General features: G+C 46.4%; 1 protein-coding gene across 1 annotated transcript; it reads left to right on the top strand.

Moving 5' to 3' along the window:
- The first annotated feature begins 2,236 nt into the window (after positions 1-2,236).
- FKBP1A (FKBP prolyl isomerase 1A) lies at positions 2,237-27,060 on the top strand. The gene is made up of 5 exons (XM_049869293.1): positions 2,237-2,396; positions 2,479-2,526; positions 20,909-21,021; positions 24,364-24,528; positions 25,937-27,060. The coding sequence occupies exons 1-4, from the start codon at positions 2,360-2,362 to the stop codon at positions 24,490-24,492; spliced, it is 327 nt and encodes a 108-aa protein (XP_049725250.1). The 5' UTR covers positions 2,237-2,359; the 3' UTR covers positions 24,493-24,528; positions 25,937-27,060.
- The last annotated feature ends 199 nt before the right edge of the window (positions 27,061-27,259 follow it).

The raw sequence follows: 27,259 nt of genomic DNA, 5'->3' as shown, positions 1-27,259 counted from the left end.
CAGCTATGGCTGTTAATCAAACGGTTGGCAGTTTGAATCCACCAGCTGCTGCTTGAAAACCCTAAGGGGCAGTTCTACTCTGTCCTATAGGGTGGCTATGAGTCGGAATCAACTTGACAGCAACAGGTTTCGTTTTTTTTGGGGGGGTGGGGGGACGAGTTGGGGGCTATATGAAGAAGAAAGCAGCATCAGGATTGGAGAAAGTCTTATTAACAACCTGCCATATGCAGATAACACAACCTTGCTTGCTGAAAGTGAAAAGGACTTGAGGGACTTACTGATGAAGATCAAAGACCACAGCCTTGAGTATGGATTACACCTCAACATAAAGAAAACAAAAATCCTCAAAACTGGACCAAAAGACAACATTATGATAAAAGGAGAAAAGATCAAAGTTGACAAGGATTTCATTTTACTTGGATCCAAAATCAACGCCCATGGAAGCAGCCAACAAGAAATCAAACAACGTATTGCATTGGGCAAATCTGCTGCAAAAAGACCTCCTTCAAGTGTTGAAAAGCAAAGATGTCACTTTGAGGACTAAGGTACACCTGAACCAAGCCATGATATTTTCAATCACCTCATGTGCATGTGAAAGCCAGACAAAGAATAAGGAAGACTAAAGAAGAATGGATGCCTTTGAATTATGATGTTGGCAAAGAATATTGAATATATCGTGGACTGCCAGAAGAATGAAAAAGTCTGTCTTGGAAGAAGTACAACCAAAGCACTCATTGGAAGTGAGGATGGTGAGACTTTGTCTCACATACTTTGAACATGTTATCAGGAGGGACTAGTCCCTGGAGAATAACTAGGTAAGGTGAAGGGTCAGTGAAAAAAAAAAAAAGGCCCTCGACGAGATGGATTGATATAGTGGCTGCAACAATGGGCTTAGACAGAGCAAGGATTGTGAGGATGGTGCAAGACTGGGCAGTGTTTTGTTCCAGTGTACATAGGACTGCCATGAGTTGGATATGACGTGATGCCACTTAACAACAGCCCATATCCTTACTAATTTAAAAATTTCTAAATTATTCACAAGCCCTTCCAGATTTTAAGGAAATGGGCCTCTTTATGGGAATAGTGCAGAAAACTTTGAGGTTATGTTTTTAAAACTCTACGCGAGCTCAGACAGAATCCCTGGTGGCATAGTGGTTAAGAGCTCAGCTTAATCAAAAGGTAGGCAGTTCACATTCACCAGGCGCTCCTTGGAAACCCTATGGAGCTGTTCTACTCTGTCCTATAGGGTCACTATGAGTTAGAATTGACTCAAAGGCAATGGGTTTGGTTTTTTTAGGAGCTCAGACAGGGAGACCAAAGTTGGATTACTACAGATCTGCCTCCCTTCGGGTCCTAGACTGAGTTACAATGCTGCCTTGGACCACAGCGCCTCTGCATATACTATTTCTTAGGGTTGGAATACTCTTAGAACCCCTCCCCTACACCTACACACCTACACACACACACCTACACGCACACACACACACACGGTCAGCTTGTTTAGATCTTGGCTAGACCAGGCTGCCTCACGACAGCATTTCCGCATACTCTAGGCTAGGCTAGGTTACACATCTCTGTTATATGTCCCTCATAGCATTATACCAGGCACCGCTCCCTCACAGCACTCATGGATTGGAAACTGTGTATTTGCTTGGGTATATGATTGTCTGTCCCTCAAGAGACATAAATTCTGTGAGGTTAAAGACTGAAATCTGTCTTCTTCCCTGTGTATTCCCGGCACTTAGCACAATACAGGGCATATAGTAGGTGCTCCGTAAGGATGTACGTGTGCAAGCTATGAATGAATAAATCCAGCCAAGAGTAGAAAGGCTTCAGTGCAGGGCAGTGTAATACTGACTCCTTTTCCAGTGAAGAAAAACCGAGCTCAGAACCTTGAGCCACTTACTGAACACTAACAGGTACTACGTGGGCACTGACTTCTCTCACAACCATCCTTTTTACAGGATGACTAACTGTGTACTTAGAAGTGTGAACCTCCTCAAAGTAACCCGTCAGTAACTGGCGGGCTCCCTATTATCACTCCCATTTCTCAGATGCCGAAACTGTGGCTCAGAAGCCTATGTGACTCCAATCACAGAGCGAGGAGGAGAAGAGCTAGGCCTTCCCTCACGCACTATGAGTTTCAGAGGCCTCGGGGCTTCCGGCGGCGACCGGAAGCCCGGGCTTCCGGGACGCGCGCCGTGTGTGAGCGCGCACGCAGGGCGGGACGTGCGGGGGCGCGCGTGTGCGCAGGGGACGCGCGGAGGGACGAGGCAGAGCCGCGGAACCGCCGCCAGGTCTGCTTTGCGTCCACGCCGCCGGTCGCTCCGCCCGCCCCGCGCCCGTCGCCGCCGCTGCCATGGGAGTGCAGGTGGAGACCATCTCCCCCGGAGACGGTGAGTAGCCGCTCTGAGCGGTCCCGGAGTGCCTCCCGCCGCCGCGCTCCCCCGCTAACCGAGACCGTCTCTGTCTCCTCAGGGCGCACCTTCCCGAAGCGCGGCCAGACCTGCGTGGTGCACTATACGGGTGAGTCGGGCGAGCCCGCGGGGTGGCGGCCCTCGGCCTGTGTGCGGCCGGCCACCGCGGCCTGGGGTCCCGGGCGCGGCGGCGACGAGGTCCTCGTGGCCGGAGGCTGAGGCCTGGGCGGTGGCCGCGCTCCGGAGGGTGCAGCCTCAGGCCTGCCGAACCTGGGGCGGTCCGAGCGGCGCTTGTGAGCGCTGAGTGCGGGCCAAGCGTTACCTCGCACGTCAGAGGCAGTTCTGTGCCTGGATACTGCCATTATGCCCACTGCGCAGATGGGGAAACTGAGGCTTGGCGAGGCGAAGTCACTTGCCCAAGGTCACGGGCTCAGGAGTGGACAGAGCGCTGGCCGGGGACCATTAGGAAGAATCTGTCCCATTTCTGTCTGGGTTGACCACCTATCTCTGCTTCCGGCCCGCCCTTCCATGAGCCCTTCCATGAAGATAAGACGGGTGAGGTGATTCAGAGACTGCTCCTCTCCCTGGGGAGCTCGGGATTCACCCCTCCGCTGTGGCTGGGGAGACTTCCACTTCCTAAGTCGTGGCTTTGGCTCGGCCTGGTCTCCAGGGAAGTAGTTGAGCCACTTACAAATTGAAACCTCAGTGGCACTGGTGGTCCAGGCTGACAGAAAGTTGAACATGTAATTAAGCACCCAACCGGCCTAGGCACTTTTCTCATGCCCATTTTAAAAATAATGAAACAAGCTCAGTGAGGGTAACAAAGCTAATGTAAATAAACCAAAGGAAATTTTAGACCCCCAGCCGGACTTCAAACCTCAAAGCCTGGTGCCTTGGGCCATCTTTTACTCCATGCCCTTACAAGGACCTCCTGGGTTGTCTGGGGGAAGGGAGAGGGGGTTGAGCTGGCTGAGACTGCCTGGCTGTTGGCTGGAGGAGGTGGGGGCGAGTGATTTGTGTTGCCACAGTTGTTATGAATAACCTTCCCTTCTTCCCCTTTCTTTTCCCCACCTCTTCCTCCCCCTCCTTCCTTTCTCTCTTCCTTCTCTCTCCGTCCCTTTCCTGCTCTCCTCCCTTCTTCCTCCTCCTGGCTAGCAGGGCTGTGGACAGTTTTGTGCGCTGCTCAGGAAAAAGCTCTGCTCTTCTCCCCCAGATCATGGGAGGAGCGCTCTGTTGTCACTGAGAAGGAAAAAAAGAAGAAAGGGGACAAAAAACAACTAACACCCCCCATCCCATGGTCATTTAGTTCGCTGGCCCTTCTCCATGAGTAGAAATGGGAGCAGGGGTGGAGGGTGTTAAGGACTAGTACCTTAAAAAGACTGTCAAAGGAGAAGGTATTGAAACCCATCTTAAAGAGAACAGTCTTATGCCTGTGAACGAAACTGGAAAGTGGTTTGGACTTTTTAAATAGCTGTTTGTAGGCCATGGTCAGTACCTGAGCCTAGGAGTTTTAGGGAAGGAAAGCTCATCAGTTTGGTCATTTTTGATCTACTGAGTGGAAAGAATAAGTGTTACCTTGTACAGGCTCAGATGTCCTGAGTTGAGTGGCAACTCATTCAGTTAACACAGCCATTTGGGGTGGAGACTGAGGCTCAGGAAGGTAGTTTCCAACTCCGTTTGTAAGTGGCCAAGGTAGGATGTGTACCCCTCATCCTTGGCTCATCTGTTCTCTGGTGCTGCTGGCAGGACTGGACACCAGCATACAGGCACAACCACATTTCACTGTGCCTCTTGGTGATATGTCCCCACACATGATCTGCAGTCTTTTTCTAGGAGAGCAGATGGTCGTAGGACCCAGAACACCATCAGGGTTTCCAGTGCCTCTTCTCCAAGTCTGTGTTTTCCTCGCGGGTGGCACCCACCCACATGTTCCCAGAACAGCAGCAGGACCCTGGCATGCATTAGGACAAAAGCTTTCTTTTTATTTCATTTTTGATAAGCCCTACAAAGACGCCTTAGTAAGAAGCCAGCTCTGCCTCATGCTCACAGAATAGGCTGTTCTCAGCAGGCGGCTTTGTTCCCGTGGGTCTTTGCCACCAGCCTCCCAGGAAGAACCTGTTTGAGACCTGTGGGGGCGTGAGAGGAGTGGGTAGGCACTTGAGATCTCATCTGTAGCAGTTAAGGCTTTTAAGTCACTGGGAACAGAATCCATCTTGAGGGAATTGGATCATAAAGGAAGAGATTATCATAATGACCCAGGGGAGCCTCCAAAGGCAGGAAGCGCACTGTACCCCAAGAAGGGAGAAGAAATTCTCATAATGTCCTGAGTTTTCATGTCTCTTTTTCTACCTTGTTGCCTCAGTAGTATGCTGCAGATTCCTTTTTTTTATTTTACCTCTCCATCTGGTGGTTGATGAAAGTAACTGGCTCAAATTGCTTGACTGTGTGTCTCCACTGATTATAATTCCCAGGAGGGAGAATCTGACCCATGTTAGGGGCAAGTGAACACTCAATTTTAGGGGCAGGTCCAAAGCAAGAGGAATAGAAGTAAGGTGGCCAAAATCTCCCCTCAGCCATCAGCACAGACCGACTTTTACCATGTGGAGGTTTACATGCCATTGGCAGCTATTGGTAGTAGTCCTGATGCCACTCTCAAGTCTCCCTGTGGTGGCTTCCATAGCCTCTAGCAGAACGCATTGAGCAAGGCCTCCAAAACGGCCTGCACCACCTCTTTGTGGTGCCAAAATGGAAAATGAAAACTTTTACTGTCATCACCCAAGTGTCTCCTAGTAGTCAGAAGCAGAGGTGGGGTGGAGGAGGTAGGAAGGTAACCTGCCCAGTAAGTGCCTAGAGGATCCAGTGGATTCTCACAGCCGCCTCCCTGCCTCCAGTAGCTTTGTCATCTTTACTGTTGAGCTAGTCTTAACTCAGAGCTAGGCTTATATTCCTTTTACTCACACCAGCAGGCCGTGTGCCTGCCATTGTGAGAGCAACCTCAAGTGGATTAGAGGACATTCTTTTCTTGTCCTCTTAAAAAAATAGCTGGACATCTTGTCCTTGTGACTGGGTTGAAGTCACCCATACCCTCCTGATTTTTAACTGAGAAAAACCAAGGGTCCCACAACCCTGTTTTCTCAGGTGGTCCACTTAGAGGGATGCTTAGGTGTGGCCACTTCCCTGTGACTTCCCGCTAAGCCCCTTGCTCTTTGGCCTCTGTCTCAACTGTCCTCTCTACTTTATTCTGTCCACTCTCCTGCCAGGTGTTTCTTGGTTGATGACCTAGTGTCTGGAAGAAGGCTTATGCCCAGCAGAGACACCTCAGATGGTTTCCCCAGATGTGTGTGATCTTGAGGCAGACAGGTGGTAACTGGGCAAGGCTGCTTTTAACAGACTCTTTCCTTCCTACAGCAAATGTTTATTGAGCACCAGCAACAAGCCAGGCACTGGGGACATGCAGTGAACTAAATAGACTGAACCAAACCCATTGCCATCGCGTTGCAGAATAGAACTGTCCCAAAAGGTTTCCAATGCTCTAATCTTTACGGAAGCAGACTGCCTAATCTTTCTCTGTGGAGCAGCTGGTGGGTTCAAAACACCAATCTTTTGGTTAGCAGCCAAGCACTTAATCACTGTGCCTTGAGGGCTCCTTAACTAAACAGACAGAGGTCCTTATCTGATGGGTCTTAACCTTGTGATGAGGAGACCGATAACGTGAATGTGTCTGTGGCGACACGTTATAAGAAGCACTGGAGAGATGAAAGCAGAGTGAGGAGTTGGGGTGCTGCTGCTTTTAGGGAGGATGGTTGGGAAAGGCTGCGACAAAGTGACATTTTAACAGTAACCCAAAGGAAGCTATGGCATGAGCTCTGTGACTCTAAGGGAAGAGTGTTGCAGGCAGAGGGAATAGGTAGTACAAAGGCCCTGAGGCTGGAGTATGCTGTGTGTGGTAGAGGAACAGCAAAGAAACCAGTGTGGCTGGAAATGAATTGGGTGAGGAGAAAAGTAGTAACAGATAAGAGAGCGTAGCCTTGTAGATTGTTTTAAGAACATTAACTTAACCCTTTGAGGTGAGAGCCACTGAGCAGGGTAGGTCTGTAAGCTGCCTTAGGCTTTAACAGGACTCCTCCCTTCTGGCTGTGTGGAGAATAAACTGGTGGGGACAACGGCATAAACAGGACGCTGATTGTACCCTGGGTGTCTAGAGTGTATGGACCCAGGCAAAGAGGCAGAGGTGATCCTCTCAGAACAGGCCTGCACATTGCCTACACGTATCCAGCTAAGGAAGCTGCTGCTGTCTGTTAAATTTTGGGACTGAGGGAAGTTTTGTTGGTTGGTTGGTGTTTGTGGGTATGAGAAGGGTGGATCGGTCTCTACCAGCTTGACTATGAGCAGGGTAAGGTATGAGTCCTTTTTCTCTTCCTTAAGTTTCTTTAACATAATGAGATTTTAAAACTTTGAAAATAGACCTTGATGTGAAAACATTACACTTAATTGATATGGAAAGGTTCCAAAGACTAGGTCATTATGTAAAAATCGGCATTATGCACAAATGGAGGATGACTACGTCATTATATGATTGCCAGATTACATCATTACATAACTCCCAAACCATGAGAATCATGGCCCAGTCAGTGTGTTACTCTGACCTTGGTGTTTGTTACTGCTGGACATACATCATTAAGGTGCAAAATAGTCGGATAGTCAATTTTTTACTATTGTCGTAAATGGAAAATGTTGGGTATCAGGATAGTCGATAAGTGAGGAATCAGTGTACTTTCCTTTGGGATTGTGATTACTGGAATAAGAATCATGCAGATACCATCATTATCTTCTTACACAGTTAAGAGCAGAAGGCTCACTTGTCTTAAATGAACATAAGGCCCCGTAGCCTTCTTGTGTGTATGTTCAACTCTTTATTATGATGTCGTTGAGATGTACAGAAAAATCAAACTAGAACAGTGAATACCCATGTGCCCACCACCTGGATTCGGCGATGATGAACATTTCGTCATATTTGCCATATCTGTGTAGAGTATGTATATCGGTCTCTAATTTATTGGGTTTTGCTGATTCGTTTTTAGTTGTGGACATCATGACACTTTACCTGTAAATACTTGGACATGTCCTAGGAATGAGGATATTCTCATCCTCCTGCTTATCTCAGTTAAGAAAATTTAAGATAATTCCATAGTTTCTAAAACCACATTCACATTGAAATTACCCCCAGTCATCTCCAAAATGTTTTTTTTTATAGCTTTTTGTTTTTTTTAAAAAGCAGAACTCAGTTGAGGTTCACTCATTGCTGTTGGGTGTTATGTCTGTAATCTCAATCTGGAAGAGTCCTCATACTTACTTTTTCTTGATGACTCTGATGTTTTCCGCAGAGAGCAGCCTGGTTATCTTACAGAATCGCCCACATTCTGCATCTGTCTCATTGTTTTCTCAGTCAGAGTGTTGTTTAACTGGGTCCTCTGCCTGGTTTCATGTAAACTGGAAGTTCAGTTTTAAATGTCTGAATAAATTCTGGCTACCCATTTTAGTGTGAGTATTTTATACATGGTGCCATGTTCTTCATACTCCGCACATTGTGAGGAGCATCACTGTTTAAATGCTAAATTTTATCTTTTTTGTTAAGGTACATTTTTCCCTTTGTAGTTAGCAGGGTTACTGTGGATTACTCGGTGTAGAAGTGGCATGTTGGGGGCATCTGACCTCCTCTAACTTCACGAGGGGGAGAGAGAATCGCCATCAGCCCAAGGCTGATTCCTATGAAGCAAAGGTCAGATATACTTCCTCTCACCAACCTTTTTACCAACTCTGATACCAGTTATCCCTCCCATGGCACTCCCAACTTCCCTGCAGGGTTCGATGATTCATTGCAGTGGCCACCAGGAACTTACAGACCATACTAACAGTTACGAGGCTTATTAGGGAAGTAACAGGTTATAATTCAGAGTCAGAAGTGACTAGATACAATTATTCGGTCAGGACAGCTTCTCAGCTGTGCCCACAGGCAGGCCTCTCCTTGACCCTCAACCTCTCAGCCTTCGGCACCTTGGGCCTTTTTGGGCCAGCCAGGCCTCTGCCCTGCTCAGGCAAGGGTTACAAAGCTCTTTAGCTCCACTGATAAGTGCCCGAAGGCCCCCCACTCTACCAGCAAGCCTCCTGCCAAAAGACGCTCAACTTTCTCACTCCGTGGGTGGGGAAGCCCACCATGCCATCTCCTGCTGGTCTCCTGGTTCTGCTGCCACCATTTCTCTGCCACTGCTTCTCACTGCCTCTGGTGTTACAGCTCACTCTCTGTCTCCTGGGTCTAGGAGGTTCTCAGCACAGGGACCCCAGGTCCAAAGGATATACTCTACTCCTAGCTCTTCTTTCTTGGCAGTAGTGAGATCTTCTCTTTCCACCTCTGGGATGGCTCCTTTTAAGCCTATTAGGATGTCAAAACTGACCAATCCCATCGTTAGGGTTCCATATACCTTATTTGCATGGCCCCACCCACCACAAGGGTGCCATGTACCTTACTTGCCTTATTAGCAAGCTATCTAATCCCCTGACTCACAGGCTTTTGAACTTGAATGTTTTTGTTGGCTAAAAACTTTTTTTGTGACATGCTAAAGGGCTTAATGTACCTGATAACTTGGAATCATTTGTCTGCCTTGAGATTTTCTGTAAAGATAGGATTGTCATCTGCTGTTTCCCTATGGAAAAGGCCAGGGTTTTTACTAGTTCTTCCTTTGGTACTAATGCCTGTGTTGGTTGTTCCCTTTCCCCGCCCCTCACCTTCCTGCTTTTTTACCCACTGAGGAGCTCAGCTGAGTTCCTGCATTCCTTCACCTGGGCCCTTTTAATTTTGACCAAGCAAGTTTTAGAAGTACAAAAAGGAAGAGAAGGAAAGTAACTGGAGAGAGAGAAATAATCACCTCCTGAATGCTTCTGTCCCTGATCTCATTGCCTTTACTCTCTCCTCCCAGAAGCGCAGATCACCCAGGCCTGTTGCCTGTTGCCTGTTATTCCTCAGACATACCAAACCTCTCTCCACATAAGAGTCTTTGCTTCTGTGCACCTGGGAGAGGGTAGGTGTAGAGGTAGCTTAGAAGTGGAGGACTGTCAGATTTCTGCTGTAGAAGGGCCATGATTTAGGTGATTTGAATGCAGAATTTAGATTTAGCCTCCCTGTGGAGCTGATGGCATCTTGCCAGATTGTGGTGGGCCACTGACTGAGCTCTTTCCCGCCTCCCCCAGAGAAGCCCATGCCAATCACTCCCACCTCAGCTTCCAGAGCCTTCCTGGGTTCGAATTGGGTCTGAGCTTTTCAAGCCAGAAGAGCAGTGTACCTAGTGAGGAACCAGAGGGCAGTTCACAGATAGGGCAGACCCTCCCTTTCCTCACCCTCTGGTGGAGGCCATCAGGAAGGCTAGACGGCAAACATCTGTTGAGTGCTTACTGTGTGCTGGGCACTGGTGCAAAGGCTTTACCTATAGTGTATTCATTGAATCCTCGCCTCATTCCTGTGAGTGAGGTCTGATAATTAGGATCATTTTATAGGTGAGGGAAATGGACTGGAGAGGTGAGCTATAATCACACAGCTAGTACGCAGGAGAGCTGATACTTGACCTGGGCAATCCAGTCACAGAGCCCACACCTTTAACCATTACACCCTACTGGCTCCCACCTCCGTGTTTTCTGGAAAACAGAAAAAATGAAAGTAAAGCTAAAGATCATATATATTTCTAGCATTTGTATATAGCCATTGTTAGTCTATTGTCTACTGTGTACCTCCCCATGAGACACATTTGGCAGTCCTCTTATTTGTATTGTGATAAAACGGAAAATGGGAACATACTTTCTTGCCTGCATTCTTCATCCTGCTGTTGCGTTCTTTCTGTTCTTTCTGTCATGGTCCTTGCCTTTGAGAATATGATTTTGGTTGTAGAATCTAAAGGGATTTAGCCAAAAGTTAAAAATATTTCCAGATTACAGATGGGAAACGTGCTTGCACTCAGTTTGTGTTCTAGAGAAAATGGTGGGGTAGGCATTCAACTTTTGGTCACACTGCGCACAAGGGAATCTCAGAGCCCCAGTTTCGGGAAGGTTGCACAGGAAACACAGCACAGAGGCCCAGAAACTGAGCAAAGACCTGCACTTTGAATTAATACCTTTTACCTACCTCAGTGCCTAGGTTGGGGAAAGTGGGTAGTTTACAGGTTAATTATAAAAGTGACATGGCGTCTCTAAACATTTTATTTCAAATTCAAGCGTTAATCGTTTGCTAAAGGGCCACGTCTTTCTTTGCAGATGGCTCTGATGGTTGGAGTTTCCCATCATGGTTCTTGCAAAAATGAATTTTAATTTCTTTTAAAGTACAGCAGGTAATCTAAATGTTGTGTGGTAATCTAAATGCCAAACCTTTCCTTCATTTCCATGTGAGCTTTATGCTTACCTAGGAGTCCGTCTGCTGTGTTTGTTTCCAAAACCATTTATATCAGTTACACTAACTGTGTAACGAACCACCAACCTTTCAGTTAGCAGTTGATTGCTTTAACCACTGCACCACCAAGGCTCCTTACTGTGTATAACCCAAACCAAACTCATTGCCTTTGAGTCGGTTCCCGCTCATAACAACCCTATAGGACATAGAAGAACTGCCCCATAGGGTTTCCAAGGATCAGCTGGTGGATTCGAACTGCCAGCCCTTTGGTTAGCAGCCATAACCCTTAACCACTGCACCACCGGGACTCCTTAGTGTGTATAGATAACGTAATTAAGTAGTACGTAAATCAGTGAAATATGAGTATGAATAGAAAATGAGTGGTGGCTCCTTTATCTTAGCTGTTTGGAAAGACTTGATAAAGGCAAATCACTAAAAAATACTGCCAGCAAACTGTGTGTGGGTGAGACCGCTGTACATTTGGAGAAGGTAAATCCAGCTAGAGACTGGAGCATGAGGGAGCTTTTAGCATCCTGGGGGTGTGCAGGCAGTGGGTTTTATAAGAGGCTGGCCAGGCAGTGAAATAAGGGCAGTTAAGAGAGCTTCTCCTGTATGTAATCGGGAGGGGGAAGGGAAGTAGCTAAGCCATGAGGCCTAGGTCAGTACACCCATTTGAGGATGTCCCACATGGCTTCTAATGCAAGTCTGTGGACTGATGGGCGGCCTTCAGACTGGCTCCCCCGCCCTGCACTCAGTCATTGCACTCTTAGTGCTCTAGAAACTCACCTGTGAGTTGAAAGTAGAAATCCTTTCTCTGTCCCCAAACTGTAAATGGCAAGAAATTTTGCTTTGAAGTTTTGGGACTTGGGCTGTTCTGTTATTTTTTTGTTTGATTTAGATTTGAGTTTTTTAATCTTAAAACATAATGTTTTGGTCACTATGACGTGCTGCTTATGAGAACCTCCAGCAAAGATTCATCAGTAACTGAAAACCACATTGTGAGTCATGAGTGTCTTAATTATCTAGTGCTGCTACAACAGAAGTACCACAGGTTGACGGATTTAACAAATAGAAATTTCTTTTCTCACAGTTGAGGGGGCTAGAAGTCTGAATTCAGAGCGCAGGCTCTAGAGGAAGGCTTTCCCAATGTTGGCTCTGGAGGAAGGTCTTTGTCTCTTCAGCTTCTGCTTCCTGGTTCCTTGGAAATCTCCATGTGTCTTCGAATCAGTCGTCCCTCAACTCTGCTTGCTTGCTTGCTTTCTTGTTCAATCTTCTTTATATCTCAAAAGAGATTAACTTAATACGCACCCAACACTAATCCCGCCTTGTTAACACAGCAAAGACAACGCATTCCCAAATGGGCTTAGAGCCAGGTTGAGATTTACATCACATATTTTGGGGGGAACACAGTTCAATCTGTAACAATGAGCTTTAACCACAAGTGCTGAATTTTAACTCTTTAAGTTCATTCCCCGCATTCGTCTTCCCTTACTGCTTAGAGTGTCTGTGGGAGTCTGCCTTCCATGAAGCAGAGTGCGCGAGAAGTAACTTTCTATTGGGTTATTAGTGAGCTCCAGCATCCTTGTGAATCCTGTGGCATGGCCTGTACGTCAGGAACACAGCCTGGGGTACTTTTGTCTGCTCAGTAGCTACCGACCAAGTCTTCTGCCCATCCCTTCTGAAGGAGAACACTCTCAAACAGATGAGCTGCAGGAAAGGCTGCCAGTGGGGGAGACATGCTCAAGACTCTGCCTTACACCTTTCTTTTTTAAAGTGCACTTGTTCCCATTCCAAGGATTTGAGCCGCCTTCTCCCCCAGAACAGCTGAACAGTTTGGGTGAGACCCAGGCGAAGGTGACATCAACCACCCTGCAGCCAGAGGCTGCTTAAACAGCCCTGCCTACAACTATAGCTTTTGCTCCTTTCATGGTCTTGTATTTTCAGCTGGAGACCCCAAAATTTTCATTTTTCTCAAAGATGCTGAAAGAAAGGCTGCCATTCTGGGATTACCCCTCAGATTCTTATTACCGTATAGGGAAGCAGATCTAAATAAGGAAGCCTCATGCTTGTCCTGCTGGTTCTTAAAAATCATGCAAGTAAAGCGAATTCAAAAGTGCTCATGAATGCCAGCATTGCAGGTGCCAGGGGTTGAGCCGAGTGCCATAGGGACATAGAACTCCAAGCCCAGGTCCAAGACCTCACGCTGCATTCAGTCAGGAGAGACATGAATTAACACTTGAAATCGAGAACACAGATCTGTTTCTGAGTCATGATGTATAGATTTGTGTGTAGTCAGAAATGGAGTCAATCAATGCTGCAAGTGGAAGATAACGCTGGTGATGTTTTATGCCAACCAAGAATGGCCTTTGTTGTTGAAGGAATGTCAGCTGTCATGTCGGAACCGCAACCTCATTTGGCTTCTCTTAGAGCGTGCTTTCTCTAGGAAGTCATGGCACTAACTTGGCAAGTGGCTTCACTGTTGAAGTGCTCCAGGTCCTGGCACAAAGATTGACAGCATTGACACAGGAGCAACTGCTGAGAGGCTTGACTTTGCCTGCTTTGCCTGCTCCTTCTCAAACGGGAAGCACCTTTTCATCAATGCCAGGTTGGGTGTAGGAGATAAACATATGCTGGATTTTAATAAATCTGACTGCCTACTTTTCTTTCTTTTTTTCCTTTTTATTTTTTCAAGCAATTTTTTAAAAATAGTTGACATTCAGTAAACTGCACGTATTTAAAGTATATAGTTAAATAACTTTCGATATATGTTTATTGTGCCCCTTTAGAATTCCTTCTTCCCATTGCCCTCCCCAAGCAATAAATGATGTGCTTTGTGTCGGTATAGATTGGTTTACATTTTCTAAAGTTTGGTATAAATGGAATCCTGCAGTATTCTTTTTTGGTTTGGATTCTTTACTCAGCATAATTATCTTGAGATTCGTCAATGTTCTGTGTATTGATACTCATTCCTTTTGGTTGCTGAATAGTACTCCGTCGTGTGGATATACTGCAGTTTGTTTATCCGGTCACCAGTTGGTGGAATTTGGGTTATTTGTAGTTTTTTGGTTATTACAAGTAAGTCTGCCTTCTTTATAGGGTGTAGGCTGTTACTTCTTTTGGATAAATACACAGGAGTGGAGTGACTGGGTCGTATGGGAGGTGTATGTTTAGTTTAATTGCCAAGCTGTGGTTGTTCGCTTTACATTCCCACCATCAGTGTATGAGAGTTCAGTTCCTCACCCCTTGCCAGTACATGGCATGGTCAGTCTTTAGTTTTGGCCACTGTCATCGGCGGTGGTAGTAGTAGTAGTATCTCCTACTGGTTTAATTTGCATTTCTGTAATGATCAGTGATGTCCAGCATCTTTTCATGTACTTACTTCCCATCCATATGACTTTTTAGATGAATTATCAGTTCAAACCCCCCCTTTTTTTTTAATTGGGTTCGATTTCTTACTGTTGAGTTTTGAGAGTTCTTTATGTATTCTGAATACAAGCTCTTTATTATATATATGCTTTGCAAAGATGTTCTCCCATAATGTGGCTTGTCTTTTCATTCTCTTAACAGTGGCTTTTGAAGTGCAGATGTTTTTAATTTTCATGAAGTCCAGTTTATCAGTTTATTCTTTTATGGATCTTAGTTTTTGGCAGTATATCTAAAAAATCTTTACCTAACCCAAGGTCTCAAATATTATGTGTTTTCTTCTGAAGGTTCCATTTTGAGTTAATATTTGGTTATGGTGTGAAATACGGATCCAAGTTTTTACTTTTTCTCATGTGGATCTTCAGTTTCTGCACCAGTGTATTTTTCGTCTTAGACGTGATAGTTTTCATCTCTGGAAGTTAAATTTGAGTCCCAGTGTCCTTGTCTGCTAATTCTAACATCTCTGTCAGTTCTAAGGAGCCCTGGTGGCATGATGGCTAAAGCATTTGACTGTTAACCAAAAGGTCAGTGATTTGAACCCACCAGCTGCCCTGCTGGAGAAAGATGTGGTAGTCTGCTTCTGTAAAGATTACAGCCTTGGAAACCCTGTGGGGCAGTTCTTCTCTATCCTGTAGGGTCGCTGTGAGTTGGAATCGACTAGACAGCAGCAGCTTTGGGTGGGGGTGTGTGTGTGTGCGCGCGCACACGCGCGTGTGTGTTGTAGATTGGTTTCGATTGATCAGTCTTTGCATCGTGGGTCATGTTTCCTGCCTCTTTGCATGCCTGTTAATCTTTGACTAGATGCCAGACATTGTGAATTTTACCTTTTGTGGTGCTGGATATTTTTTATTCCTTTAAATCTTCATTAGCTTTGTCTTGGGAAGCACTTAATTTACTTTGAAACAGTTTGATCCTTTTGGGTCTTGCTTTTATGATTTGTAAAGCAGGTCTGGAGCAGGCTCAGTCTAGGACTGGTTTTTCGCTACTACCAAGGCAAGATTTTCCCGAGTACTCTACCCACCGCTCCACGAGCAGTGAGTTTCCCCAGTCTGACTGGTGGGACAGGCAGTGAGCCCTGTGTGAACACTGGGCACTGTACCCCCCAACCCTCTTGGGTGGTTCTTTTCCTGGCCGTGAGCAGTTTCCTCAAACGTATGCACTGATGAGTACTCTGCCGAATACTCAAGGGGATCCTCTGCAGATCTCTGGGTGTCTCTCCACAGCTCTCTCCTCCCTGGTGCTCTGTCCTGTGGGCTCCAGCTGCCTTGAGCTCCACCCCTACTTCCCTCGCCCTGCGCCTCTTCCTGGAAACTCCCAAGCACAGAAGCTTGGGTAACTTAGGGCTCACCTTTTTTGTTTCCCAGCTTTCAGGGATCACCAGCCTTCATTGCCAGATGTCCAGTGTCTTGAAAATTATTGTTTCAGTTATTCTGTCTGGTGGTTTTGGTTGTTTCAGGCAGGAGGGTAAATCTGATCCCTGTTGCTCCATCCTTGCTGGCAATGGAAGTTCTCACTACCCATTTTGGTGTCATAGCTTTTCTCTTACGTTCTGCATTCAACACTGACTGGCATAATTCCCACTCCAGATAACACTGCATGCACATTTATTCCTGTTATTTAAGGGATCCTGCCTCCCCTTCTGGGTCACTTCCTCTCCCAGCTTGTCAGCTTACAGCCAAATCTGAGGTGGTCTCTTCGTCTTTGTTGGAGAAGCCCTCCTTCTAGCCCCCTTGGCTTCTAGCCTATGCCAATTGTGTGACATACCATCACATACCATCCTGCTCATCTCTGGAGGTGTTGTTTAGCTTTTGGATGTAGATATTGGGAAATTCCCTACCTGGCCTGAGGACTCCCCCACCACCACCCAACCCTTCTCTGTAAGATTTCTCCTTCTCCCAGGAAGTAGATGAGATTGACGGTGCTGACTGTGGTCTGAAGCTCTGGAGCAAAGCTTGTGTCCCCTTCCCGGGGATGACAGCTCATCTGAAACAGGGTGGGAGAATAGGGATCCTAGACAAAGCTCCTGTTTAAAGGCCCTTTCCTTAGAAATCCTGTTTTCTAGCTTTTATGATTCCCTAAAATAGGGAGAGGCCTGCCCTCTCAGTGTCCTGGGTGAGCTTAAGAGAGCTGGGAGTGGACAGACATCCTCACGGTCTCTGCTGAGGGTGATCACCTTCTCCAGGCTGGCTCAGCAGGAGAGAGCACCTGTGCCCCAGGTGTGCTCCCAGCCCCTACCAGTCAGCCACTTCAGAAAGCATCTCACTTTCAGGCAAAACAGGATTGATACATATAACATCTGGAGGCTGCCTGGCACTGCATTTGACCAGAAATAAAAGGAAAGTGTAGGCAGTCTATCTCGATACCCTGTATTTTTTTTATTGCAATTAAAATTCAGTCTTGCCCAGGTTGAGGCCATGTTTCAAATTTGGCAGGAAATGGGGTAATTCTTCTCTAGGTATACTGCATTTTTTAAACTGTGAATTACAGCCCATTGGTGTATCAGGAAATAAATGTAGTGAGTCACAGCATCTTTTTTTAAAAAAGAGGAGTGCATCCCACATAGTAACTATAGTTCCATGAAAATCTTGTTTCATTTACATGTGGGCACATGTGCTGGGTCCTGACGGAAAGCATAAAATATAAAAACTTAAATCAGTGGTAGCTGTTTGTGCCCTGGGTTGTTGCATTCCAGTCCTTTGTTACTCTTCTCATGGCACCACCTCAGTGGGTTGTGCTAAGTAAATATTTGTCAAGAATATTTACGTCATGCCAATTAGGGTGCACTCAGCTGCCTCCAGGCTTAAGTCAGAGCAGACTTGTTGAGAATATACACAGCAAGACATATACACCAATTCAACGGTTTTTGCACATACATTTCGGTGCATTGATTACATTCTTCGAGTTGTGCAGCCATTCTTACCCTCCTTTTCTGGGTTGTTTCTCCTCCATTAACATAAACTCACTGCCCCCTAATGTTCTGTCTAATCTTTTGAGTTGCTGTTGTCAACCTGATCCCATCCTATATGGGTAGTTCTTAAAAGGGCATAATGCTCAAGGCAGACCTTTTTTACTAGTTAAACTTTAGGGGATATTTTTGGTTAAGGGTTTAAAGATTATCTTAGGGCCATAGTTTCAGGGGTTCATCTAGCTTCCTTGACTTCAGAAAGTCTGGAGTCTGAGAATTTGAAATTCTCTTCTGCATTTTCCTCCTTCTGGTCAGAATTCTTTTATAGAATCTTTGATTGAATGTTCAGTACTGGTAGCCCCACATCATCCAGTTCTGGTCTCATGGCAGAGGAGGTAGCTGTTCTTGGAGGCAACTAGCCACACATCCATTTCCTCCTGTTTTGACTTAAGGAGCCCTGGTGGCACAGTGGTTAAAGTGCTCAGCTGCTAAGCGAAAGGTCGATGGTTCGAACCCACCAGCTGATCTGTAAGAGAAAGATGTGGCAGTCCGCTTCAGTAAAGATTTACGGCCTTGGAAACCCTGTGGGGCAGTTCTGCTCTGTCCTATAGGGCCACCACAGGGTGAATCGACTCCATGGCAGTGGGGATGGGATTCCTGACTTTCCTTCCTCTGTTTCTGTAGGCAAATAGAGACCAGTTTTGGGGCCTTGCAAGCATTTAAGACTCAGGCACTACATAGCAAACTAGGAAGTAGAACAGAAGCACTAAACACATTGTTATTATTAGGTCAGTTTAGGGGGATGGGCAGAGCAGGCTTTTGATCACCTCAGAGTACAGGTCTGGAGGGAGGTGATTTGGGATTGGATACTGAGCACTGTAGCCACTGCCTTGCAGTGTTCCTCACCTTCTCATGGTCACAGGGTGGCCGTTGTGGCTACAAACATCACATCCTCACACGACAGCATTCAACAGGAAAGGAGGGCGGGAGCTTTTCCCAGAGTATCTTTTTTTTTTACCAGTGAGACAGATTGTTCCTGGGAGACCATACTAGATTTCCCACATTGGCCCACATGCTTGCCCTGTGCCAGCCCTGGCATAGGAGAAGGGCTTAAAGAGACTATAGTTCATTTCCTGTTGCTCTTCCTGGAAAATTAACGTTCGGTTAGAAAGGAGGGGTTGTGGGTACTGGGTCTGAATTTTCCAAGTGTCTGGCTTATGGTGCAGTCTTGGTTCCAGGTGCCTCTCTGGATGTTTTTTCCCATGTGTTTTGTCCAGCCAGCCTTTGTGGACAGTCAGGGCCCAGAGGCCAGAGAAGCACCCTTCCATCCTTGATCCTTTCCCAGGAGGCTTTCTTGCCTAATGCCTTGTCCACCGTGGCTGCTCAGGAAGTACTAGCGCCAACAAAGCGCAGACCAGGGAGAGGCTATTTCTGGTTTTCAGCCTCCTTCTGGGCTGTCAGTCTCTAGGGGGCTAAATAAAGCATTTTGCTAGAGCCAGGCCCCACCATTCACTGACCTTGGGTAGGTTCCTGAGCCTTGGAGTTGGTTTCCTTTTTTCTGTTATGAGCATTCTCACAAGAGTGGGTGGAAGGGCTCCTTGCCTGGCCACGGAAGGGACTTTGAGAATCAGCTGTTCATTGCCCACTCTCACCCTGAACACAGAGTTCACTTTGTGGGTTGGGTTCAATGAATGAAGTAGAGCTTGAAATGGGGCCAGAGGCCATGCGTGCAGTTGGGTGTTGTGGAGAGCAGAGACCTGGTCCCCTCGCCTCTGCATCCTACCATTTGTTGTTTCCTTCATCAGAGGGTTCTTGTGAATTCAGGCAGAGGGATGAGCTAAATGTGCACCCAACTTACCGACCTGGGTTGCCCGTTCCTGGCTCTGCACTGGCTTAAAGCACAGGCCAGTCTCTGCTCCCCTGTCTCCCTCTCAGTCCTCAGCTCCAGGCTTTAGACTGTGTCAGCACCTACCCTGCCCCAAGGCATCCATCTCCCCTCTTGCTGTGTTAGGACAGCAGGCCCCTCCCCCCATCTCCCCGATCCCTCACCCCCAGTTTCCTATTTTGTTGATGTTCAGATACTATGGTGGCTGTGATAATGTTCTCAATTGATCTCTGCTTCTCCATCCCACTTATAAGTGTTGACATTGGTTTTTAGATAGTGATTTTGCCAGGATTTCCGTCCTCCTCTAAATACACAACAGAATTTTATGCTTTGTTGTTCTTCTGAGTGATGCTTAGAACCATGGTGGGTGCCCACCCCCTACCCTCATCCTCCAATAAAATCAGTTTTGTGTTAATTATATGTCAGCAGTTGGCTGGCCCCTTCCAATTTGGAGTCCCGGTATGAGATTTTTTTAGGGGCTCAGTGTCAGCTCTCACAACTGACCAGCACTGACTTCCTGAGAAGTCAGTGATAAGGGGAAAGGAAGTTGCAGATGTCTGTCCATCTTACCTCATGTTGCTTACCCCGTGGGCTCTCCATCCCTGGAGTTCCCCTTTATTGGAGGTCGCCACTGTGGTCTCTCTGGCTTCTGGAAAACTGTCATATTGGAAGGAACATGGTATTTGGATGTATAGTCTGGCCTTACTACTGAGCCAAATTATCACACTGCTCTCTGCCTCCGTTTCTTCGTCTGTGAAATGGGGGCAGTGCTGTGGAGAGGATTGAATGAATTTGTGTGTGGAAAGCACTTGGCCCAGTCCCTGACTCAAACTGGAAGCACTGTTCTGTTAAGTTGGAGTCGTCAGCAGTTCACTGGGCTCACTGAGGGCAGCCATTTAAACCTCAGTACTACTGCCGTTCTCTTCAGCCTTCTCTGTAAGAGTTAACTGTGCAAAAATGGTATTCAGAGGCCTGGGGCACCACTGGGTAACATGAGTGGGATGAACGCTGAACAAGTTCTGTTGTTCGTTTCTGTGGCTCAGCCCAGGTCAGTTTTCACTTTTCTCGGGAAGATCACGACACCTTGAGAGCCCTCCTACCTGTGTCCCAAGTTCTCTGTTGGTATGTTACACTTAGCACCAGAATGCTGGCAGACACTTGCCTCTCAGATTTGTCTGATAGCATCCAGAGTGCAGAGCAGGTCCTCCTCTCCTCTCTGTGTGCAGCTACCCAGTCACCACAGCCTGGAGGGCAGCACTGTGTATGGGTCACATTCAGTGAGCCACAGAGGAGACTGTGGGGCGGCCAGTGGGGGAAGGGGGTCCCCTCCACTGGAAGCCTGCCCAGAGAGGGGCTTCGCTTTAGCTGAGCAGTGGAAGGAGTGTTTGTGCCTGCTGTATTTAAAAGGTGGTAGGGTGAGTTGGTTTTGGGTAGGGTGAATTGGGAATGAATATTGCTGCTGCTTGCATTGTGTATGACTTTCAGCAGTTAGGTGAGCCTTTAAGGGCCCAGTTAGTCTGGGAGGAAATCCACAGTGGGCGGGGAAAGAGTGAATTCACCCTTCCCTGTTCTCCAGACCAAGGTAGACTGCTGCCCGCCTCTGGTACTTGAGATCCTTCTGTGGTCAGCTTACTACTTGGAGTCACGGAGAAGAGCATTCACAGATTTGGAGTACAGGGACGACCCCCAACTCCCTGGTTGCCCAGCGAGGGCACAGGAGGTCCTCCCTGGACACCGCGGTGCCTTCTCAAGCATGAGCATCTGTGATGGGTACTCTGCTGCTGGTTTCTGACTCGCCTCGTGCCATTGCTCCTTGTTGCTCATGTTACAACTGCCCTTTTTCACAGGGATGCTTGAAGATGGAAAGAAATTTGATTCATCCCGGGACAGAAACAAGCCCTTTAAGTTTATGCTAGGCAAGCAGGAGGTGATCCGAGGCTGGGAAGAAGGGGTTGCCCAGGTATGCTCTTGTTTGTTTTGTTCCGTTACTTGTATCTGCCGTTTAAGTTATTTTTTATAGGTTTGTTATTGTTAGGTACCATTGAGCCTGTTCCGACTCAAGCAATCCTACATACAACAGAAAGAAGCCCTGCCCAGCCCTGTGCCATCCTCACAGTCATTGCTATGTCTGAGCCCATTGTTGCAGCCACTGTGTCAATCCATCTCCTTGAGGGTCTTCCTATTTTTTGCTGACCCTCTACTTTACCAAGCATGATGTCCTCCTCCAGGGACTGGTCCCTCCTGATAGCATGTCCAAAGTACATGAGGTGAAGTCTTGCCATCCTCACCTCTAAGGAACGTTCTTCCAAGGCAGATTCACCCGTTCTTCTGGCAGTCCATGGTATATTCAGTATTCTTTGCCAGCACCGTAGTTCAAAGGCATCAGTTCTTCTTCAGTCCTTGTTCATTGTCCAGCTTTCACATGCGTATGAAGCGATTGAAAATACCATGGCTTGGGCCAGGCACCTTAGTCCTCTAAAACCCTTTAAAGGTTTTAGGTAGTGCATTCATATAGTTCAAAAATAAAAAATGTTGTAAGTGAAAAAGCCTTTTCCCACAGGTGATTCCAGTTACCATCTTGTACTGTAGAGTTTCTTGAAGCATATACAAATTCATACATATTTCTCTTGCTTTTTCACTTAATACATCTTAGACACTTTATGTGCCAGCATATTAAAAAAAAGGAGGCGGCTGTCCTATAAAAAAAAAAAAGTCCTATAGCTGCATGGTATTACTTTAGGGAGCGTACTCCAGTGTATTTGTCCAGTGTTCTGTTGATGGGCATTTGGGTTGTTCCTAGTGTTTTGCTGTTACAAACAATGCCATAGTGACTAACCTCGTATGGACTTTATTTGACATGGAGTAGGGCTCAAAGGCTGTGTGCATGACATTTGGCCAGATACGGCTAGCCATGGAGATGGAGCGCACGCTGTCTGACCCCACCCCCACCAGCAGGGAACGACAGTGGCGTCTCCCCACAGCCCTGCCAGCAGTGTGTTGTTAAACTTTTGGCTTCGGGACACTGTGATGTGTGAAAAATGCTATCTCGTTGTAGTTTCAACTTGTGCTTGTCTTAATATTGAACATGTTGTGTCAGACCACTTCTGAGAGGTCAGGCTTGAGGAGAAAGTCATTTTGTTTGTCTTGAGTCTGTTTCCTGACTTACTCCTCCCCATTATTGTAAACAGCTTTGTTCTGCCAACACTACAGAATTCCTAGGAGACAATAGGGGACTCAGGGTTGCCAAATTGCAGTTGGATTCTATCCTTCCATCAATCCCAGGAACTTTTTCTTGGCACTGACCAGGTAAAGGGATGTTTACAATAGCCTGAGACCCAGGCAGCTTTATAATTAGACCCTGCATGATGGGTAATTCGTCTGTCTTCCTCTCTTCAAGGAGAATTCGAGATTTAACCAGGATTGAGGTTTCTGTCTGTCTTCCCCTTTTCCAGAGTACACTTTGCTCCACTTCCTCTCTAAAATGTCACTGGTTTACCTCCAGGTAAACTGCTTACCTTTCAGAAACTTTAAGCCATCCCACTCACAGGAGTTGTCAGTCCAAGAAGGAAAGGACCTTTGTGGTTTACTTCCCTTTGGTAACCTTGCCAATCTTACCTTTCTGTCCCCTCTCCACTGCGTCTGGCTGGCTCTTGGATCTGTAGCCCACCCCCATCCCCCGTGCCAACAATTGTCCACACCACAGCCCACCTTCTGTGACTGTTCCACTGTTGGAACAATAACTGTGTTGTCTGTCCCTAGTGCTCTCGCCACCATCAAGATAGTCTTATCAGCCTGTTTCACAGTCCCAGGCTTGGTGAGGCATGACAGGGTGTTGAGGAGAAGCTTGAACTCCCCCTTGGCCCAGAGCTTTGGGACAATCACTGCTGTGTCACTGGTGAGGAGTTTGGATAGTCTGAGACCTATATAAAACACCTTTGTTTAAACTCTCCTCCACAGAGTATTTCTTCAACAAGCAAAGAAGAGGGGTTTGTCTTGTGCCACTTTTCTTTCGATGATGTTGTTTTGATTTTACATGTCTACAGATATGGTATCATGTCACAAGTACTATTTTGGTAGTTTGTCTTTTTATCTAACAATAGCTCCCAGGCATCTCTACATGTTAGTACTTTAAAGGTAACTCCTGGTGTGTATGTACCTATGTAATCATTCCACATGTGTTGGACATTTAGGTTGTTACCAAAATATTCTAGAAGCAGAATTGCTGGGTCAAAGAATGTGATTATTTGGAATTTTGTTAAATAAAGCCGTATTGGAGGAGGACAGGGATGGTGGAGTCTCTGCTTTCACCTGTAGTCCTGTTCTTACTACCTTTGTCCCAGCATGTCTCTTGTCCCAGTTTGTGATGGAGTTGCCAGAAACAAGGATTCTGAGTTGCATTAGAAGCTTCATTACAGCTCGCAGCTTCTCTTTAGCCTCCGTCTCTCAGGCTGGGTTAGAGACCCAGGAGTGCACATGTGGAGGCTAAAAGCAGAGTAGATGAAAGAACGGGACGTTCAGTAGAGACCCTGCTCACTGTTCAGAAAAGAGATATTTACACTAACCTGTGTGTTTGATTAGAAAACGAAAAAATACACAAGTATATAAAAAAAAGTGAAAGCTTTCCCTCCATCCTGACCACCAGCCTCACTGCTCTCCCCACAAATGCTGATGTTATTGGTGTCCTTCCACACATGTTTTCTGCTTATACAGACAGCTACAAACACAGAAATATTTTTCTCTTCTTCATACCAATGGTAGCTGTAGAATACTGTGCATACTGTTTTATACCTCAGAAAATCATTGTCTTTTTAAAAAGTTTTTCTGAGTATGAAAGTAGAGATAGAGAAAATGCAGAACAATAAACTTACCCCAGATAATATTTTCTGTGCATGTGTTTTCTATTAAAGCAAAGTTTTGGACAAAGTATTCCTTTTTTCAAGAAGAACATAGATGCCTCTTAAGAACATGTCTCTTGAATGGTGGGTAGATGCTGGGCAGATAACTCTAGAAGTCTCATCACCTAGCCCATTAGGTGATTAAGATCTGGATAGAAAGGTTGAGGGCCTGACCATTCTGAGAGTAAGTCAAGAGGGGTTTTTAACTGCATTGGACCCCCAGCAGTGAGATGTAGGAATCATCGAACCTGGCTGCCAACTTCTTGCACATGAGAATGCAGCCACAAAGTCACCAGAATGTCCTAGTCATGCTGTCCTGGCCAAAGCGCCCTCAAGTAAACAGCTGTGCTTCTTACAGAGACAATTGAGGAGTGTGTTGAGCTGATTGTTCCTTGTTCTTTTCACAGATGAGCGTGGGTCAGAGGGCCAAACTGACTATCTCCCCAGACTACGCCTATGGTGCCACTGGGCACCCAGGCATCATCCCACCAAATGCCACTCTCGTCTTTGATGTGGAACTTCTAAAACTGGAATGACAAGAATGGCCTCCTCACTTAGCTCCCTGTTTTTGGGTAAGGAAACTTAAAGCTGAAGGACCTTTAACTGCCTTTGCTCCTCTTGTCTTATGCCCAGTGTTTGATGAGTAACAACAGAAAATGCCACAGGGTTTTTTCTTCCTGCATTCTACCTCTCTCAGGTGTCCTTTCAGTTCTGGTTACTAATGTATACCTTGAATGTAGAAGTTGGTCACCATGATGCAGGGGATGTCATGTGCTCTCAAATGAATTTCTGAGGGTGGGGCAACTGATGGTAGCTGTTTAAATCAAGTATTATTATATGTAGCTTATAAACTAAAACCAAGTTGAGGGCTGTGGAAAATGTAGACCAAATTTTTAGTGCCAACATTTTAGTTCTTTAGAAGTAAGACCATTGCTGACTTTGCCATACCCTGTTTCTAGTGGCTTGTGAGAAAAGCCCCTCTGAGCATGGGCATCATGACCTAGCTGTGCAGCTTTCTCACTTATGCAGTGTAAGGGTCCTCCATGTTTGATGATATGAAGAAGGCATCACCACCCTGTCTGCTTGCCTCGGCTGGCAAGGCCAGGACATTTCTCCACTTGTCATTCCTACCAGGAGGGAATCCCTGACATGTCATAGACCCTCTGTTTACCCCGAGGTCTACACCTAGTCCAAACCCTCTTCCTTGTTCTTTGAGAGCTGAGTCATTTGTTCATAAACATATCGCAAGGAGCCTTGGAGTTATCCTGGTTTGGAAATGCTTTCTGTAAACCTAGTGGGGTGAGAGAAGGGAGAAAAGGGATAAAGGGCTGCGAGTCAGTCTGGCCTGACCCTCCCCACCCAGAGAGAGAACATCTCAGAGCTGGTTGCAGGGGTCTTGAAGGAAGGCCCAAGGGCAAACTCAGAAAGTTGTAGGCTCGAGTGAGTGAGTGAGTACTGCAGATATTTTCCAAGTCTATTCAGCGTGGCAGATATCAACTTAGGGCTGTGGTTCTCAGTCGCAGCTGCACATTAAAATCACTTGGGAAGTGTTTTAAAATCTTTTAAAATGTGCCCAGCTCATACCCTAGGCCAGTTAATCACTGTCACTGGCTGGAGCCAAGCATTAATGATTTTTTTTTTTTTAATTCCCAGGTGATTCCAATGTGCAGCCAAGTTGGAGGTCCAAAGATAATGGGGAACTATATTGTTAGTAGTACTGGTGGGCTGGCCTCCTGCAGGCCCAGTTTACCTCAGTGCTTCAGATAAATAAGACCAGTGTAAGCAGTAAGAGGGTTGTTCCCCGGGAGCTCAGTCTGCTCTCTTCCGCCTCCCCAGCTGGACCAGGCCTGGCTTGGTCTCAGTAAAACCTCTCAGCTGTTAGGGAAACGACTTGGCAGAGGCCGAGGGTATTGTGGCTCTCCCCACCGCACACTCAGGGCACTGAGTTGCTGGAACTCACAGATTTTCTGTCCCCAACAGATCTGCCACAGAGGGATCTGGTGCCTCCAGACACGCGCACGTGACTCCAGATGGAGCTTTACTTTCCCTGATGTTCCTCTGTACTCTCTGTGTAAACATCTCCCCCGACTGAATGTGTTCTCTCACTCAGCTTTGCTACCGACACCTCCATTTCCTCTTCCCCTTTTTCCTTGTATGTATGTTGACTTAAACTATATGCCATCAACCTCAAATTACTCGTTTTATTTTGTTTTGGGGTGAAGATTCAGTTTCAGTCTTTTGGATCTAGGTTTCCAACGAAGCAGATGATCCAGTATTAACAGCACAAACAATGGGTTAACTTTAGAATAGGAATTGGTATGGGGTGGGGGGTGCAAGAAACTTTATTTTATTTTATTTTTTTTGGATGAAATTTTTATCTATTATATATTAAACATTCTTGCTGCTGCGCTGCAAAGCCATAGCAGATGTGAGGCGCTGTCGAGGGCTGAATTCTCCAGGTTGAGAGAGGCGTCCTTGGGTTGAATTAAAAGCCCTTCCCAAAACTGAAGTGGGGAAGGGGAGAGGCTTTGCCTCCACCCACCCCAACCCACCCTCCCTTTAAACGCTCTGCCTTTTGAAAGCAGATCGTTGTCACTGCAGTGTTGGACACTACCGGTATCTGTCCCGGGCCAGCAGGGACCTCTGAAGCCTTCTTTGTGGCCTGGCCTTTTTTTTTTTTTTTTTAGACATCCTGTGGTTTTTCTAATGAATTTTCAGGACTTTTATAAAATCTCATAGCTATCCAAGCTCTACCACTTCCTAAATTTTAAGAACTTTAATTGAAAGTTTAAATTGAAGGTGCTGTTTGTAGACACTTAACACCCAACGAAAGCCCAGCCATCATCACAAATCCTTGAGTGTTCTCGTAAGAAAATGATGCTGGTCATCGCAGCTTCAGCATCTCCTGTTTTTTGATGCTCGGCTCTCCCTGCTGATCTCAAAGTTTCCTGGCTTTTCCTTCCCCCTCTCACCCCTTTGCTGTCCTGTGTAGTGATTTGGTGAGAGAAGTTGTTGCTGCCGCCCCCCGCCCCAATCTTCTGCACCACATAATGAGTTTCAAGTTTTATTATTGCAATAAAAGTGCTTTATGCTGGCTTTTCTCAGCTCTGTGTGATGGCAGTTACTTTCAGGTACCTCCCCTTGCCATTTGGTGCTCACCAACCGGGATGGAGTGGGGGGTGTGGCGATGGGAACATGCAGTGTCTGAGGTGGTGTCTTGACAGAAGTGAACACCCTTCCGCACTGGCTTCTCTTGGGAGGTGGGGGAAAGGTAGTGTCTTAGGCTGGGTTCTCTAGAGAAGC

This window comes from Elephas maximus, chromosome 25 (genome assembly GCF_024166365.1).
Source record: "Elephas maximus indicus isolate mEleMax1 chromosome 25, mEleMax1 primary haplotype, whole genome shotgun sequence".
NCBI lineage: Eukaryota > Metazoa > Chordata > Mammalia > Proboscidea > Elephantidae > Elephas > Elephas maximus.
This window is presented reverse-complemented; position numbering and strand designations above follow the sequence as displayed.